Source organism: Chanos chanos, chromosome 4 (assembly GCF_902362185.1).
Source record: "Chanos chanos chromosome 4, fChaCha1.1, whole genome shotgun sequence".
Lineage (NCBI taxonomy): Eukaryota > Metazoa > Chordata > Actinopteri > Gonorynchiformes > Chanidae > Chanos > Chanos chanos.
Genome location: NC_044498.1, coordinates 1,955,027 through 1,971,999, shown reverse-complemented (window position 1 = coordinate 1,971,999; position 16,973 = coordinate 1,955,027). Strand labels below are relative to the sequence as shown.

At 46.5% G+C, this 16,973-nt stretch overlaps 3 protein-coding genes across 3 annotated transcripts in view; 1 reads left to right on the top strand and 2 right to left on the bottom strand.

The window, feature by feature from the left end:
* tns3.2 (tensin 3, tandem duplicate 2) overlaps nt 1–3,408 on the bottom strand; it is a 36,879-nt gene extending 33,471 nt beyond the window's left edge. The window contains exons 1-5 of the mRNA XM_030770751.1: nt 3,370–3,408; nt 1,330–1,516; nt 1,120–1,170; nt 803–925; nt 602–666 (exon numbers count right to left, since the gene is read on the bottom strand). Of these exons, the coding sequence (XP_030626611.1) occupies nt 602–666; nt 803–925; nt 1,120–1,170; nt 1,330–1,479 (389 nt within the window). The 5' untranslated portion in view covers nt 1,480–1,516; nt 3,370–3,408. The remainder of the gene's footprint in view (nt 1–601; nt 667–802; nt 926–1,119; nt 1,171–1,329; nt 1,517–3,369) is intronic.
* A 1,943-nt stretch (nt 3,409–5,351) lies between these two features.
* On the bottom strand, nt 5,352–6,849 carry LOC115809184 (MARVEL domain-containing protein 3). Its single transcript, XM_030770750.1, has 3 exons — nt 6,752–6,849; nt 6,466–6,578; nt 5,352–6,010 (listed from the first exon to the last, which is right to left on the bottom strand). Exons 1-3 carry the CDS (start codon nt 6,847–6,849, stop codon nt 5,352–5,354), a joined length of 870 nt encoding a protein of 289 aa, XP_030626610.1.
* A 1,633-nt stretch (nt 6,850–8,482) lies between these two features.
* Nucleotides 8,483–16,331, top strand: mcm3l (MCM3 minichromosome maintenance deficient 3 (S. cerevisiae), like). Its single transcript, XM_030771654.1, has 17 exons — nt 8,483–8,554; nt 8,670–8,782; nt 9,363–9,571; nt 9,856–9,986; nt 10,418–10,656; nt 10,939–11,047; nt 11,468–11,621; nt 11,821–11,952; nt 12,706–12,914; nt 13,130–13,304; nt 13,515–13,641; nt 14,061–14,211; nt 14,376–14,516; nt 14,595–14,695; nt 15,321–15,409; nt 15,592–15,667; nt 16,133–16,331. The coding sequence occupies exons 1-17, from the start codon at nt 8,483–8,485 to the stop codon at nt 16,329–16,331; spliced, it is 2,427 nt and encodes an 808-aa protein (XP_030627514.1).
* The last annotated feature ends 642 nt before the right edge of the window (nt 16,332–16,973 follow it).

Below are 16,973 nucleotides of genomic sequence, written 5' to 3'. Positions count from 1 at the left end.
CCACCTGCTGTGGAGCTCTCACGTGAAATCAGACACAGATGAGAAATGAACCTGAGGCCCAGAACTTTATCACAACGGTTTAAAAAGAAGAAATTCACTTTTTTTTTTTTTAAATATCGCGGGCATTTCCCACCACGAAGCCTGGGACTAGACCAGGGCTAAATAAATGTTTGAAGTATTTGGGAAACTGGACTCTGTCTCCGTAGTCTGCCATGGCTCCTTTGTCTCGTACTAAAGTACTAAACTTCTGACAGGGCTGAGTGTGTTCACACAAAACCAAACAAACATCGCATGAATGCCTTAGAGATTCCTTATCCAACCTGTCATTGATCTTGTGAATTAAGAGAGAGAGAGGGAGAGAGAGAGAGAGAGAGAGAGAGAGAGAGGGAGAGAGAGAGAGAGAGAGAGAGAGAGAGAGAGGGAGAGAGAGAGGGAGAGAGAGAGAGAGAGAGAGAGAGAGAGGGAGAGAGAGGGAGAGAGAGAGGGAGAGAGAGAGAGGGAGAGAGAGGGAGAGAGAGAGGGAGAGAGAGAGAGAGAAGAGAGAGTAGGATGAAAGGGAAAGGAGGAGGCACTGATGGATGGCGTTAGATGTTGGACTTACTTGGCAGACACACTCGGTATGTGGATATAGGAGGATATGACCACGCCCACTCTGCCTCTGTCGCCCTGGGATACACAAACTATGAGATTAACAGTCAACCAACCGTTACTGACACAAACACGAGAAGAGCAGAGGAGAGAAGGATGGACGGATGGATGGATGGATGAAAAGGGCAGATGAACAGATGGATGGATGACTGACCTGACAGTGTAGTATTAACACGTGTTGAGTGTGTGTGTTAAGCCAATCGTGCATGTTCTTACACACTGAACACAACAGATTAAGAGATGGAGCATGAAACTGTGGCCAACCAAACTCCAGCACCTGAAACATACACACACACATGCACAAACACACACACACACACACACAAAAAGATACATGCACATGCACACACACACACAAACACAGACACACACACACGTGCACACACATAGAGACAGAATTTTATTAACACTGGGAGTGGGCATCACTATTAACACACACGTACAAGGCTGGTTGACTTTAGTTTATTTTACCCTAAGGTTCATTCTCCTGAGGTCTGTTCTGGGCTCTGACAGGTTAATGACCTGTGAATGTGAGACACAAAATCAGTCCTCATAACTATAGCAGTTAACCCAAGACACACACACACACGCACACGCACACACGCACGCACACACATAAACAGAAATCCACAGGAGGAGGCTGTAACATGGAGTATGTGTTTATGTCCTGTGTGTTCTCACCAAGTAGTTGTCTGCGTGTTTGGATTTCAGCATGTGTGTGATCTCCTGCAGGTTGTGCAGGTAGGCCTGTGCTGAGCATGTGCGGTGGAAGAATACAGCAATGATTCGCTCCGTGACATAGGTCAGGTCAAATTCATATCCCTCCGCCATGACTGGTCTAGGCACTCACAGGCACAGGTGAAAACCACTGAAACAGGAAAGAAATGAAATCTAAACAGACGCATGCTGACTGGGTTGACGGAGCAGCTACCGGGCCTGTGGTACGGCAGGCTGAGGTGTAAGGACTTAAATACTGGGTAAGTCGTCCTGCAGGAAGACACTGCCCTTCCACTGATTCAGTGACAGCACCAGCTCAGCCGGAGCTGCATGTCTCTGCATGGTCACTCATCCTCAGATGAGCTGTGTGGCTTTGCCTAAGCAGTTTGTTTCCATTACCAGAGAAATGACTGGCCCTTTAGCAGGGCTGTAACCATGTGACCCGCAGGGTGATTCAGGAGCGACGCGTTTGTGTACCTGACATACGATCAGCCTCTCAGCGACACGGTAGAAGGCTGACCAATGAAATTTGTCAGAGTGGAACGGCAAAATAAAACGGGTTAAAAAAAAGTTCTTTAAGACCACTGATGATCTGTGTGGTTGCCTTCGGGCTGGGATTGAGCACCAGCATCTCAACCCAACTGATCTGTTCTGGGTCAGTACATCCTAACGTTCTCCAGCTTTAACAGAGAACGGTTCATTTTCCAAACCTGATGGCGTCCGTTGAGTATATGTGTATAAAGCAAAGCGTTAAATCACCCTCCCCTCTCTCTTTCATGTACAGAGACACCCCCCCCACACACACACACACACACAGTAAAGGGCTTCATTAGATAAAAATACAAACACAAACCTTTTCATGCTCAACACAGCCCTAGTTTTGCTGATACACACACACACACACACACACACACAGATCTTTGTAGTGTTTGTCTTACACGCGGCTACAGGTGATTGCTGAACAGACTTCAAGGGTGTGAGAATCACACAGAGCAGAGCAACATGAGTTTGTGTTTTAGTATCACGCTTTCTCTCTCTCTCTCTCTCACATACAGACAGAAAGCAATGTGCAGGCTAAGCCCGTTGACTCCAAAGTGACCTTAACCGTGTGATTGTGGTGAACCACATTAATTTCCATTAAAACCGAATGGAACCGAAAAGCAGCCAGTCACTGTTCGTTCTCTTTGTTGCTAAGCGACAGAGTGGACGCGCTTTGAAAAAACACGGGGTGTTTTCTCCTACGGAATAAAGGATTCAAACAAATCCCCTCTCCTGCACTCCGCCCCCAGAAATTCTTCTCTCTCTCTCTCTCTCTCTCTCTCTCTCTCTGACTCTTCACCCCTTTAACATCTTGGTCTCATTCTTTCTCTCTCTCTCCCTTCGCTGACCATGTGCTGACAAACTATGCGACGCTTCCCAACTGCACAAAAGAAATGTACACTCTGCGTCATTCTTTGACCCTAAACTTTTGAAAAGTCTTTAGATCTCTGCCAATCTAAATTTTAATGAATGATTAACGCTTCGATAGCTCAGCTAGTTATACCATTGCCCTCTGCTAATGGACAATATCAGCAGCGAAGTCCGACTGAACTTACCTTCGCCTTACGCATTTACAAGTCCGGACTCTGAACGGTGCACAGACAGGCTGACTCAGTGCTGAGATCAGCTGAGAGTGCATGAAAGTCAAAGAGAAAGTGAGAGATGGATACAGAAATGAGGAAGGAAACGAAAACATATTGGCTATTCCAGAACTCACATGTACCTACACTCGTATTGCTTGCGTATGTACGGAGTTTCCCTGTGTAATTTCTGTCTTAGTCATCAGTGCCTAAATATATGGGGGAAAACGACGTTATCCAAAAAGAAGGGCAAGTTGACAAGTTTTAGTGCTTCCGAGCAAAACCACTGAACCTGTGCCAAATATTGCTACCATATCATTCGCTACTTTTGACATGTTCAAAGTTATCAACCATACGAAAAAAAAAACTTGGATTAAATACTAACCTCTCTCATGAAGCTCCCGATTTGCATTACAAATGTGTCATGACAAATGTGTAGCTTTTTCTGATCCTCTGGGTTTGCTACTACGCGTGTAAGGTAAGGGAATGGGGTTATCTATAGTTAAACATTATCCAGAGGTCTGACATGTTGAATATTCTGTCGGATGTGGGTTCTTATCTTGACATGGTATTCACAGTTCCATAGAACTGTCCACATGATCAGCCGATAAGCAAAGATATGAACGTATACGGACGATTTCAGTTTAGTTACAAACAAAACAGCGAGATTGGAACAGCAGATTCCGTCCTGACAGGAGTGCCGAACCACATCTGGAATTTAGAAGCTTGTCGCCATCTAGTGGTTAAAAGTGTTTTGACCGAGACTTCGTCTTAACTGTGCGTCTCAGGACCAGAGAAAACGGCTGTCTGCGCATACAGTAAACAACGTAAGTTTCTATGGCAGCAATCACCCTGCTTACAATCTAAGCGTTTTAAACTAAGCACACTGTCTTAACGGTGTTCCGAATTTTTTACACTATCCATGGGATTACACACTGGATGTGGAAGGACTCGTGAAAACCTGTTGGGCTTGGTGTCACAGCCACCAGAGGAAGTCGAGGGATCTGTGGTGTTCCCCACCATAGCAGCCAAAAACCTTGGCGTAACCTTCGACAACCAGCTGACCTACTCCGGTCACATCGCGGCAGTCACTCGATCCTGCAGATTCTCCCTATACAATATCAGGAGAATCCGCCCATTCCTCACGCAACAGGCAACCCAGCTCCTGGTCCAAGCGCTTGTCATCTCCCGCCTGGACTACTGCAACGTCCTACTGGCTGGCTTACCGACCTGCGCCATCAGGCCGCTCCAGCTCGTGCAGAATGCCGCTGCACGCCTGGTCTTCACCCTCCCTAAGCACTCTCATGTCACTCCACTGCTTACTGCGCTCCACTGGCTTCCGGTAGCTGCCCGCATCCAGTTCAAGACACTGGTGCTGGCCTACCAGGCCACAAGAGGCTCCGCCCCATCATACTTTCAGTCCCTTATAACTCCGTAAACCCCCACTATGACCCTCCGCTTTACGACCTCTGGTCAACTGACGGCCCCCTCACTCCGGGAACCCGGCAGCCGCTCCTCCCGACCACGCCTCTTCTCCGCCATTGCCCCGCGGTGGTGGAACGACCTCCCTCATACAGTTAGGACTGCGGAATCTCTATCCATCTTCCGCAAGAAACTGAAAACCCACCTCTTTAGAACTCACCTGTCCCCCACTGCCTAACCCTCCCTTTCCTTAGAGAGAAAAAAAAAAAAAAAGTTTTGTATCTGTGTTTGTCAAAGTATTCCAGGGGCGCAATACGAAGGGGTAAATTGACGCTCAGTCTTATTGTGATCTCTGCTCATGAGGTATTAGAAACCCAACTGATGCACTGATTGTAAGTGGCTTTGGCTAAAAGCGTCTGTCAAATAACAAAACTGTAAAATTGTAAGTCTATCCCAACCCTCAGACAGACAGGAGCCAGAAAGACCTTTAGACTTTTGGAAAACAATGCAGTTAAAATCATGAGGAAACAACTAGCGAAAATCAAGAACTCGTATAAAAGAGATGTATAAAATGTTTGTTTTATTTACCTCTGCTTGTTATAACCCTTTCATCACAGTTAACTGAATCATTGTGCACATGTATAGTCTACACTCATTTATATTTAAAACCGTGTGTTAAGATTTAAGTTAACATACTGTGTATTAAGACACTTTCAGGAGTTTATCACATTTGAATACAGCAGGAGTGTGTTTGCGTGTTACCTATGTGTGTGTGTGTGTGTGTGTGTTTGTGTGTGCGTGTTAGTGTGAACCTTGAGTTCAAACATTGGTCCATAGAGTAAATCCAAAAAAAGCATAAAAGACAGAGTTCACCTTTAAAAAAAACAGAGGGGGAAAATTCAGATGGCCTGTCTACAGGCAGATTTTTGGTTCTATAAAGGGGCCCTAAACGTAGGCATCTGGCTGGAGAGGTGCATTCTGGGTGGCTCTGGGACGTGACTGGCGCTCTGCTTCGTAGTGTTTACGGTCCTTGTGGTACTGCTGAACGTAGCGAATCGTTTGGAAGGTGAGAATGGTCCCCGCCGCATAGAGAATGGCCGTTAAGAGTCCGAACAACGCGACGGCGGCGTCCGCCCCGCTCACGTCACAATTCATCCACGACTGGCCGTTCCGCGCGTACAGTCTCTCGCGCATCTGACACACTTCTGTCGAGTTGACTTTGATCACAAAGTGCAGGTACAAACCCACGGCAACCACGTAGGCCACACCCCCCACCAGCTGGAAGATGAACTGACAGACCAGGAGTTTGCGCGGCAGCCGGTGAGCAGGCTTGTTCCCTGACACGACGAACAGGAGTGAGACGACGCCCATGACGAGGCTGAAGGCCACGCCCCCGTAGACCCCCGGAGCTCTCATCTGCCCGTACTGCATGTCGAGGTCACGGACCTGCTGCAGCTCCGTGCCCTCGAAGGGAATGTTGGCGCCAATGAAACTCCCTCCCGCGAAACTGCTCATCCTGGACATTCCCGACATGGTGATGTACGCGGACACAATGCAGATCAGAACCAAAACGTTGGTCAGGACTGCACATATCAGCACTATACCTGAAACACAAACACAGACCGAAGACCTCATCATCAACCATACACACTCACACATCAGCTTCCATATACACAAATTAAAGCGCAAGCAAGAGAGAAAGAGAAAGAGAGAGAGAGAGAGAGAGAGAGAGTACTGTGGTATCAGGTGACATTACATTATTTCTCATTTCTAAGCCTCTAATTGCTCGTTGAAGATTGTTCAGAGACTTCTCTGACAAAAAAAAAAAAAAGTTACAGGTTAAAATGTGTGATGTGTTCACAGAAAAGGAATAACACAGAATGGAACCAAAACCACAGCTAAAACCTGTCTGACAAGTACTCTAGAGAAGAACAGGAAGTCCAGGTGTAGTATCAGTAGGTGTGGCTTAGAGAGAGAACAAAACTAGACTACATCTTTAGAAAGAACCATGGTCACACGATATGAGCGGACACACAGACACAGACACACACACACTTACCTCTCCTAGAGCAGATGTGTGTGCATTTCGACTCCGTTTTTTGTTTTCGGGGGGCGCTCCGAGCTGGGCGCGGTTGTGAGCGCTCGTCCGGGTAATATGGGGGTCGGCTCGACCTGGGGGAGGGAAAGAACCATTTAGGTGTCGGAGATTCTGAGCACAGTGTCAAACTAACTGAGAGCATTACCGTAGGGTCTGTTGCGTTTAAAGTTTAGCAGTGACCATCTGTATTAAGTTAAAAAAAAAAATCCAAACTTCTCATGTCAGTCACTCCACAACCGCCATTCACCTGTCGCTGGGCGGTGGTCTATCGTTGTGGCGGTTTTCCCTGTTGCCACCCCCGTTTCGCTCCCTCTGCCCCCGGTTACTTCTGGGCGGCTGACTCATGTCTGTAGGCTACCATTCAAGAAGGAAAAACACGTTTTGTCAGACTTAATAAACCTTTGGACCATTTTATGACCGCGGCGAGGAAACTGATCAAAACTAGCACGTCAATACGAGAACTTTACACTTTAGTAACAGTTTTAAAGACATAGTAGGCTACGCTACACTCGACCCCTAAGGACATTAAAACAATCCGAACGCCATTCAAAGTCAGTTGATTTAAGAATTCAGTGCGTTGCAATTCTTTGATTAAATAAAAAAAACCCTAACATAGTCCAAGAGGTGAAGCTGCGAGTTTGACTTTGTGTTGAAAACGTATCCCTAGACGAAAATAAAACCATTTCACAGGTATATTGCGGGCGCACTTGACAACAAGGAAACATTCTTCAGTTTCGGTCAAACTCAGTTTTGAAAAGGAAATTTAAAAAAACTCTGTACGTCATATAAAATAGTGCAAATTAATGAATAAATGAAGAATACTTACTAACTTTGGAGACGACGCTCACATTTGACTATTTGTTTTTACAAAATCCACTCACTACGTTTGTGTTCTCGAAGAAGCCAATTTCGATTCACAACATAACTCTGAATTCTCGCGATTACCTGGCTGCTCTCACGCCCCACTTCACGAAGGAGGTATGTCAGCAGGAGACACACCTTGTGACCGAGAAGCATAACAATGCGTAGTATCTCCCCTAGTGTGAGAACCCATGCCTAATTAGATACGCGTTGTCCCAGAGGGTGGTTATTAAGGCGGTAGGGGCAGTGAGAGGCTGAATGTGGGGACATGAATAGGCCTGGTCAACATGAAGCAAAGGAGACCACTGTTTGAGACCCTTTTGTGTTACGTCAGCGAGGAGAGAAGAGTACGCGGTTGCCAACAGAATGTCGTCAAGGGGAAAATGAGCTCGTTTGTATGCAAGCAATGCAAGCGTGTGTCACCGAGAGTCGTGAAGATTTACAGCCGCAGAAGAATAAGCCACCACGTCACAAATGCTTTTTTTTAAACGCTGTTTCAGGATGTTTTGCGTTAGACTGAGAAAAAAAAAAAGATATATATTTGTGACAATACATTCTCCGACCAATTACATCTCCAACACATGTCTGATCATAGTGTGTTTTAAGATGCACTGTACTTCTCAAACGCAAGAAACATGGTATTCAAGGTCGATACCGTGGTACTCAAGGTCAATCAATAAACCACAAACCAAGTGGGCTGGGATTTGGCAAAAAAAAAAAAAAGTATACAACCCATCCACCCACTCTCAACTTGATTGATTAATTGGCTGTTACATGTTGTTAGTTGATTGGCTGGGTTTCATACAATGACTTTTCTCATAAACACAGATTATGGGGAAGTGCAGGCGTGCGCCGTCTTGAGTTACTTGTTCTCGGGGTTTTATTTTATCAGCTGGTTTAGTTCTTCTCTGTGTTCTTGGCTTGGTCTCTCTTATCCTGGGCGATTAGGTAAGAAGTAGACAAAGAAAAATGAGAAGGAGGAGGTAGAAGGTAGTTCTTGGTTTACACTTGTGTATGTGGTACATAAAAAAAAAACTGAATTTGTAATATGTCTGAGTCCTCTGTGTGTAATGGTAAGTGTCTGAATCGGGTAACACTGGTTCACAGGCGAAGTGAGATGGATGTTGGCTTTGAGGACGTAGCCCTGCGGGAGGCACAAAGAGAATACTTGGATTTTCTGGATGATGACGTGAGTAACCTTTTGGTTAGAAGAGTAAATAAATAATTAGGTAATAGGTAAACGGAACTGTTCCCGTTCCACGTGATCTGACGTGATGTTTTTTGTGTTTCACACCGTTTGACAGCAAGATCAGGGTGTTTATCACGAGAAGGTCAGAAGTATGGTGTCTGAAGGACAACATCGCCTCATCGTTAACATCAACGACCTTCGGAGGAGGAATGAGAAACGAGCCAAAGAGTGAGTAGCGCTCTCTCCGTCGTTAACATCGTTTTTTTTTTTTTTCCCCCCACAGCTTTAAGAGCTTTGGGTCTGACCCAGGGCTGCAGTCGTAGAGTTTCTCACACTCGCCTCATAAACTCCGGACATGCACACGTCCACTTCTGACCCAGAACAGGCAGATGTCCTGGGAGGTATAACAGGGAGTCACTCCTCTGACACTCCTTTAACAGGGAGTAAAAACCCAAACCGTTACACCCCCCCCCCCTCCCCCCCTTTAAGACAGTTAAAGAGATACTGAATGATCTCTTAATAAGAGTGGACTGTGATCTCCTGGTACAGCCCAGACATGTTACGTTTACTGTACTCCGATAAACTGCAACAGGTTCCATGTTCAGACAGATCCTCTGAACTGCCCCAAATCACTGCTACCCTCTGGGCTCTCTGTCCTTATTTTGTGCTCTGTTTTCACCTCTAAAATGCATCCGTTTGCTGATGGTGACTATTGGAAAAGTCATGAGAGAAATCTAATCCAATGTATTATCATTTTGATCGTAGCGGTTTAAACAGATTCTACTCTGATCTTCCTCTCTCTCCACAGGCTGCTAAAGAATGCTTTCGGTGAACTACTCGCTTTCCAGGGAGCCCTGAAAGACTTGGTAGCATCCATTGACGCGACTTACGCCAAACAGTTTGATGAGTTCCACGTTGGGTTTGAGGGGAGCTTTGGGACGAAGCACGTGACTCCACGCACGCTCAGCGCACGTTTCCTGGGCAACCTCGTGTGTGTGGAGGGCATAGTCACCAAGTGTAAGGTTCACGTTATATTAATGTTTCCCGAATGTTCTTTTTCAACATTGTTTGTGTAAGAGATGACTCTGGGGCTCCAGTTACTTTCCATTTTATCTGTCAATTGTTTGACCAAAATCAATAACAAAATCTGTCGGTTCTTGGCTATCACTCTGAATACTGCTTTATTGTCCTGTATGATTTGATTGGATTTAGAGATTCTTACAGGCTCTGTGCATGTGTGAAGGGGCATGTTAAATAAACATGAGGCGTTTTTGCTGTTTCCTTGGTCGTACCCTGTGTAGGTTCTCTGGTGAGACCAAAAATTCTCCGCAGTGTCCACTACTGTCCGGCCACCAAGAAAACCCTGGAGAGGAAGTACACTGACCTCACCTCACTGGACGCTTTTCCATCCAGTTCCATCTACCCTACCAAGGTGAAAAATGTTTTTTCTCTCTCTCTCTTTCTCTGTTTGTTTGTCTGTCTGTCTCTCTTGTGCTCTCCCCCTCTCTCTGTGTGAAGTGGTGTGACTGTCACTGATGGTACGACACGCAATGGTTTGACTGTGTTTGGTGTGTTAATATTAAAGCCTGCGTTTGTGTAAATGGAGAATGATCACACACTGGTTCACCGTGATCGCATATTGAGTGGTTTTGATTCCAGATGCCACTTTTCAGTGGAAGTCATTTAGTTACTTCTCCGCCACGCAGACGGCTTTGCTAACGCAGTTATTAAAACGTATCTGAGACGTCGGTGAGAAGTATTTGGTCTACACATCTCCTCAAGTCTTTGGATATTTGAAACATCTGTATTGGAGTTTGGAGAGAGTGCTGCTCTCTAAGATAAATGTGTTTTTTCTGTGGTCAGGATGAAGAGAATAATCCTTTGGAAACCGAATTCGGGCTCTGTTCATATAAAGACCACCAGACTCTGACCATTCAGGAAATGCCTGAGAAAGCTCCCGCCGGACAGCTGCCGCGTTCCGTCGACATTATCGCCGACGACGACCTCGTTGACCGGGTCAAACCCGGCGATCGCGTGCAGCTGGTGGGCGTATACCGATGCCTGCCTGCCAAACAGGGTGGTTTCACCTCAGGAACCTTCAGGTGTGTGTGTGTACATGCAAGCGTGTCTCTGTGTGTGTGTGTGTGTGACAAAGTGAATTTGTTTTGGGCACCAGTATGGCCCCAGTGTTTTCCATTGGGGTAAATGAACGGGTGTCCAGTGAAGTGAAGTGAAATCTGTCATTCTGGAACATTCCAGCTGGAAAAAGTGCATCCTCTCTCAGTCATTGGAGTTACTGACTGCCTTCAAATGAATGGTTGGAAAACAATCTCTTGGCCCCCAACAATATAATATGTTTTTTTCCTCCTTTCTCTCCTGTGCAGAACGATTCTGCTAGCCAGTAACGTGAAGCTAATGAGTAAGGAGATTGTTCCGAACTTCTCCGCTGATGACATCGCCAAGATCAAGAAATTCTCTAAAACTCACTCTAAAGTAAGACTAAAGAGGGAAAAGACTCGTCATTCATTTGGTAATGCCGTCCAGCCTTAGTGTTGTCAGGGAAAATCACATTTCACTTGCTTCACTGAACTTCAGATGAAAATGCATATTTAACTTGCCTCGATGAACTTCAGACTTGCACAGCTACACTGCTGAAAAGCCACAGACTGTTAATTAGATTCAGATGTTGTTGTTGTATTGTAAAAATATGTAACCCAGGAAACTGGTACTTTCTCCACCCTTAGCTGATGAGTTGCAGTGAAACCTTCAATGGGGAAATGCTGCCCCCTTGTGGAAGTTGGGTGATAAGTTTGTTTGACCTGCAGCTTTTGCCCACTGATCTCTGAATATGTGACCCTTTTTTCAGTGACATCTGTGTGTGTGTGTGTGTGTGTGTGTGTGTGTGTGTGTTAGGATGTGTTTGAGCACCTCAGTCGTTCCCTGGCCCCGAGTATTCACGGTCACGAGTATATAAAAAAGGCCATACTGTGTCTGCTCCTGGGTGGAAACGAGACAAACCTGGAGAACGGAACACGCATCCGAGGAGACATCAACATATTGCTCATAGGTTTGACTGCACGCAGCTCCGTTCCTCAGTTAGACCCACGGTAATGAGAGGAGATGGTACATTTATGACGCTGGTTAATTTTTAACCCCGTGTATCGTGGTGTGATGAGGTGCGTCGAGATGCTTTTGATGTTTTAAACGGAGTAATCCAGTGAGGAGCGCAGACGAATCCTAAATGTCTTTGTTGCCGTGGTTATCAGGGGATCCATCCGTGGCAAAGTCTCAGCTGCTCCGGTATGTTCTGTTTACGGCGCCGAGAGCCATCCCCACCACTGGCCGCGGGTCGTCTGGAGTGGGACTGACTGCTGCCGTCACCACAGATCAAGACACTGGTAACACGCACACACACACACACACACACACACGCACACTGTCTCTCTTTTGTGCACACACACGCACACCGACACACCCCGGCCACGGGTTGTCTGGGGTGACTTAGACTGCTGCCGTCACCACGGATCAAGACACCGGTAACACGCACGCACGCACACACACAGAGCTGGTCCCTCCACACACCTGCCGAGCAGGGACAGAGTATGATGGTCATTGTTTTAACAGGTTGGCCCATGCTCTCCTCCTCTGATCATGTTTCCATGTTCCTCACTCAGCTGAGCTGGTCAGGAGTACCAGGTGCAGCTGGAATGATCACCATGACAACCGTAAACAATAAACATGAACCTAAAATTCTCTTTCTCTTTAAAAACCTCAGAGTCAAGAGTGTGTGTGTGTGTGTGTGTGTGTGTGTGTGTGTGTGTGTGTGTGTGTGTGTGTGTGTATGCAGTGAGTGTGTGAGTGTGTGAGTGTGTGAGTGTGTGTGTGTGTGTGTGTGTGGGTGTGTGTGTGTGTGTGTGTGTGTGTGTGTGGGGGTGTGTGTGTGGGTGTGTGTGTGTGTGTGTGTGTGTGTGTGTGGGGGTGTGTGTGTGGGTGTGTGTGTGTGTGTGTGTGTGTGGGTACCTACATTTTACGACAACAGACCAAATGTCACCTCTTCCCTGAGTCAGTCACTTATCCCCTCGTCTTTAAATCTGTACACGTACACACTCACACACACACACACCTCTCCATCCGTGTACTGCTGTTTCCAGGAGAGCGGCGTCTGGAGGCGGGGGCGATGGTGTTGGCTGACAGGGGGGTGGTGTGTATCGACGAGTTCGACAAGATGTCTGACATGGATCGCACGGCCATCCACGAGGTGATGGAACAAGGCAGAGTGACTATCGCTAAAGCCGGGATTCAGGCGCGGCTAAACGCTCGCTGCAGTGTGCTAGCTGCTGCCAACCCTGTCTATGGGAGGGTAAGTCACTGATGGTGGTGTCTCCATGAAAAGAAATATAGGAACCAGCCACTGTGCATTCTTAATGTTCTGAATGCAAAGGGCAAGACATGCTAACTGTAAACTAGCATTTAATTACATAACAGCTTGTAATTAGGCCACTGTCTTCTGTCTCCTATAGCAGCAACAGATCAGGGCTTAAAACTCACTGTGACTCTTTTTGTCCTCCTCCCCAGTATGACCAGTATAAAAGCCCAATGGAAAACATCGGACTTCAGGACTCTCTCCTCTCCCGATTTGATCTGCTCTTCATTGTTCTGGATCAGATGGATCCCGACAGCGATCGCGAGATCTCGGAGCACGTGTTGCGCATGCACCGATATCGTGCCCCAGGAGAGCAGGAGGGAGCAGGTGAATCTGCCCTCTAGTGGTCAGGAAGAAATGAAACAACTAAACAGACACAATCCAGTAGTGACACACACCTGGTCATAGCTTTAACCTGTGGACCATCATTTCAGGTTTAATCCAGGAAAGAAAGGGGGGGGGGTGATCTTTCAGGAACATTGACTCAAAGGACTGATTTTGATTTGAGTGTGTTGGATTTGTTCTTTGCTTGATTAGCGATGCCTTTGGGGAGCACTGTGGACCTGTTTGCCACAGAGGATCCAAACATCACAGAGGCATCAGAGCAGGAGCTCCAGATCTATGAGAAAAAAGACAACGTTCTGCACGGGCACAGGAAGAGAAAGTTCCGTAAAAACACCTCCACTCTCATCTCACACACACACACACACCTTGGGGTTGAGTGCCGGCTGAATCTTGTCAGCAGTGCTGAACTCCCCATTCTCTTCAGGATGGCATTTCTGTCTCTGTCTATGCAACAGTTAAGTGGACACGTGAGACATGGTTACATCCTACCAGTTTTGAAAGTACTTTCACTTCCATGTCTCAGATGACACTAGTGAATGTGTCTGATGACATTAATGAATGGACAGAGGGAACGATTGGACCAAAATGTTTCTGGGCCTCACTCCCAGTCTCGAGGCCCTGAGTTGTCTCCTCTGCTTTGATGCAGAAACTTGCTGTTTATATTATTTAACTGTAACAGAATTTGAGATGAGGCCAGAGTCGGCGACACCGCGAACCATTTGTGCTCTTAACTTGCAGAGATAAGGTCGTTACCATGGAGTTCATCAGGAAGTACATTCACGTGGCCAAGCTGGTGAGGCCTGTCCTGACTCAGGAGGCTGCCGACTACATCGCCGAGGAATACTCCAGACTCCGGAGTCACGACCAAGTCAACAGTGACTCAGCAAGGGTCTGTGTGCACACTGTGTTATTTTAGTGTGTCATGAAGGTTGGCGGAACATTCTGGTTAAATGTCTTTTGAAGTGTGGTTTTTGCTGTACAGCTCAGTCATCCCTATTGAAGCCGTTGTACTCTGTTCTGTTGATTTGACTGCTGAGGCTGTTCTGTGTGCAGACAATGCCTGTGACGGCCCGAGCTCTGGAGACGATGATCCGATTGGCCACGGCCCACGCCAAAGCCCGTATGAGTAAAACCATCGACCTCGGTGACGCGGAAACCGCCCTGCAGCTCATGCAGTTTGCCTACTTTAAAAAGGTGACCGTGGCGACCGTTTTACCTGACCGCAGCCTGGGAACGAGGTGTAGGTGACGTAAAAGGGTCTGTTTTGTGTAGGTTCTGGAGAAAGAGAAGAAGAGAAAGGCTCCTGACGGCACTGGGGAGGCAGAGATGGAACTTTCTCAGAGCCAGGAGGCGTTGAGTCAGCAGAGTGTGAGGTCAGAGATTAAAAAAGAGGAAGGTTATTGTGTGTGTGTGTGTGTTTGCTAATGTTCCAGAGCTGCTGAAACAGTCCTGGTCCAGCTAATCCAGAGCTGGTGAAGATCTTAAAATCAAACACAGGTGTGCTGGCCCAGTCTGGAGGAAAAACCTGTGTGCTCTCGGGGTTCTGCTGGAGAATGATTACCTGTCGTGGGATTTGAAGATTCCACCTTTTAGTGAAACTCAGACCTGGACCAAACCTGGATTTGACTGACGCTGCCCTGTCCCTGTTCTCTTCAGTGTTTCCTTTCCTTGTCTTGTGACCTTCCTCTGTTCATTAACATGAGAAATGCAGAGACTTGTTTCTGCATAAGACATTCATGTGATGTATGTTTGGTGGTGTTTTGCCACGTTGAGTCTAGTTAGAGTTTTACTAAATTTAGCAAAGTGTACTTAACAAAGGAACTGTATGAGAGTTGAAACAGGGAGATATTCTTCAGATGCTTTGAATACACATTTGAGCCAAAAATACCAGCTCACCATGTTGGCATGCGGAGACTTGGAAGCGTGTGTTTGGCAGGTTTTTGGAGATCTGCCTGGTTTAGATCGGTATGCATCTGCCTTGTGTTTTGTTTATCACAGGAAGCGCTCTCGCATGTCAAAAGATGACACTGATGAAATGGAGCCAGGAGATGAATCAGATCCTTATGAATTCTCAGAGAAAGAAAACAGTAAGTGACCAACAACAACAACACACACACACACACACACACACACACACAGCAAGACAAGCTTTTCCTCTCTGTTTGACATGTCTACATTTTAATGTTTACGGGCCAAGACCTGGTATTAACACTAAGTGTGACCCCTGTGAAACTGATGATGATGATGATGATGATGATGTGTGTTTTAGCCCAGCCCAGTCAGAGGAGCAGACCAGCATCTCAGAGGATCAGCCAGAGGAGGAAGGAGGAGATCAGCCAAGACAGGTACAGTATTCACCTGAGACGTGCTTCACACTCTGGCCAAACCTGTCCCCCTGTTCTCTCCTTTCCTTAACACTGATCTTTAAGGCGGCAGCCTGTGTATGTCAGCAGCCTAACAGGGGTCCTGCTGTTTCACTCACGCTCGCCCTGACCGTATTTACGACACTGTGTGTTTTTCAACTAGAGTTGAAGAGATTTGAAATGTGGCGGAGGAATGGAACGTCACTCCTGCTCTGGTTCTCTGAATGTCACTCCTGCTCTGGTTCTCTGAATGTCACTCCTGCTCTGGTTCTCTGAATGTCACTCCTGCTCTGGTTCTCTGAATGTCACTCCTGCTCTGGTTCTCTGAATGTCACTCCTGCTCTGGTTCTCTGAACGTCACCCCTGCACTGGTTCTCTGAATGTCACTCCTGCTCTGGTTCTCTGAACGTCACTCCTGCTCTGATTTTTTTTTTTTTTTTGGCGCAGGTTGAAAACGTTCAAAGCCGCTTTACTGAAGGCATTTAAGGCAACCAGGTCGCAGTCGGTCGCTGTCCCTGACCTACTGAACCTCATAAACAAAGGTCAGGCAGAGGAGTTTGACCCTCAGGAGGTCACAGTTCTGCTGGAACGCATGCAGGACGACAACCAGGTCATGGTCTCCGAAGACGTAGTCTTCCTCATCTGAGCGATGATGGTCGTGATGGCTGCCTCGCGCTGTGTTTGTGTTCAGTAATGTTAATAAATGTGTCGAGCATAAAAGGCAGATTATCTCGAGTTTTGATTTGTCCTGTTTCTATTGGTCCATCACGGATAAACACTGTTACCACACTGTTAATCTGGGGACAGGCAGAACTGGGAATCAGGAAGGTGAGGAATCCCACGTAGTGCTGTTTCTCAGTCAGACCAGAAACTTGAGCCAAGAGTCAAAACTGTTTCATGAAATCAGCTAAAGTGCAAATCTTGACGATGAGTCATATCTAACTAAAATCCTTAATTATCTGAGAAATCCCGTTTTTATAGAACACCCATCAGTCCTAACGCTGTAGAACCTTGGACTAATGACACAATTTTAAATAAGAGCTTTGGTGGCCTGTTTACCTGGGGAATTTACTGAAACTTGTTGAACACAACAGCAAACACACAGGGGTTTGCTTTGGATTTTTATTAGACATTGTACATTGCTTTGCTTCAGAATAATTTTTTTGCTTGTCATCAATGGAGAGATTTAATACAACTCATCAGTACATCTCATACTTTTAATACATATCATACTTTTCAGATCAAGGCAACATCCAGGGGGCTGGTTATCATGAAGCATTTCTGTAAG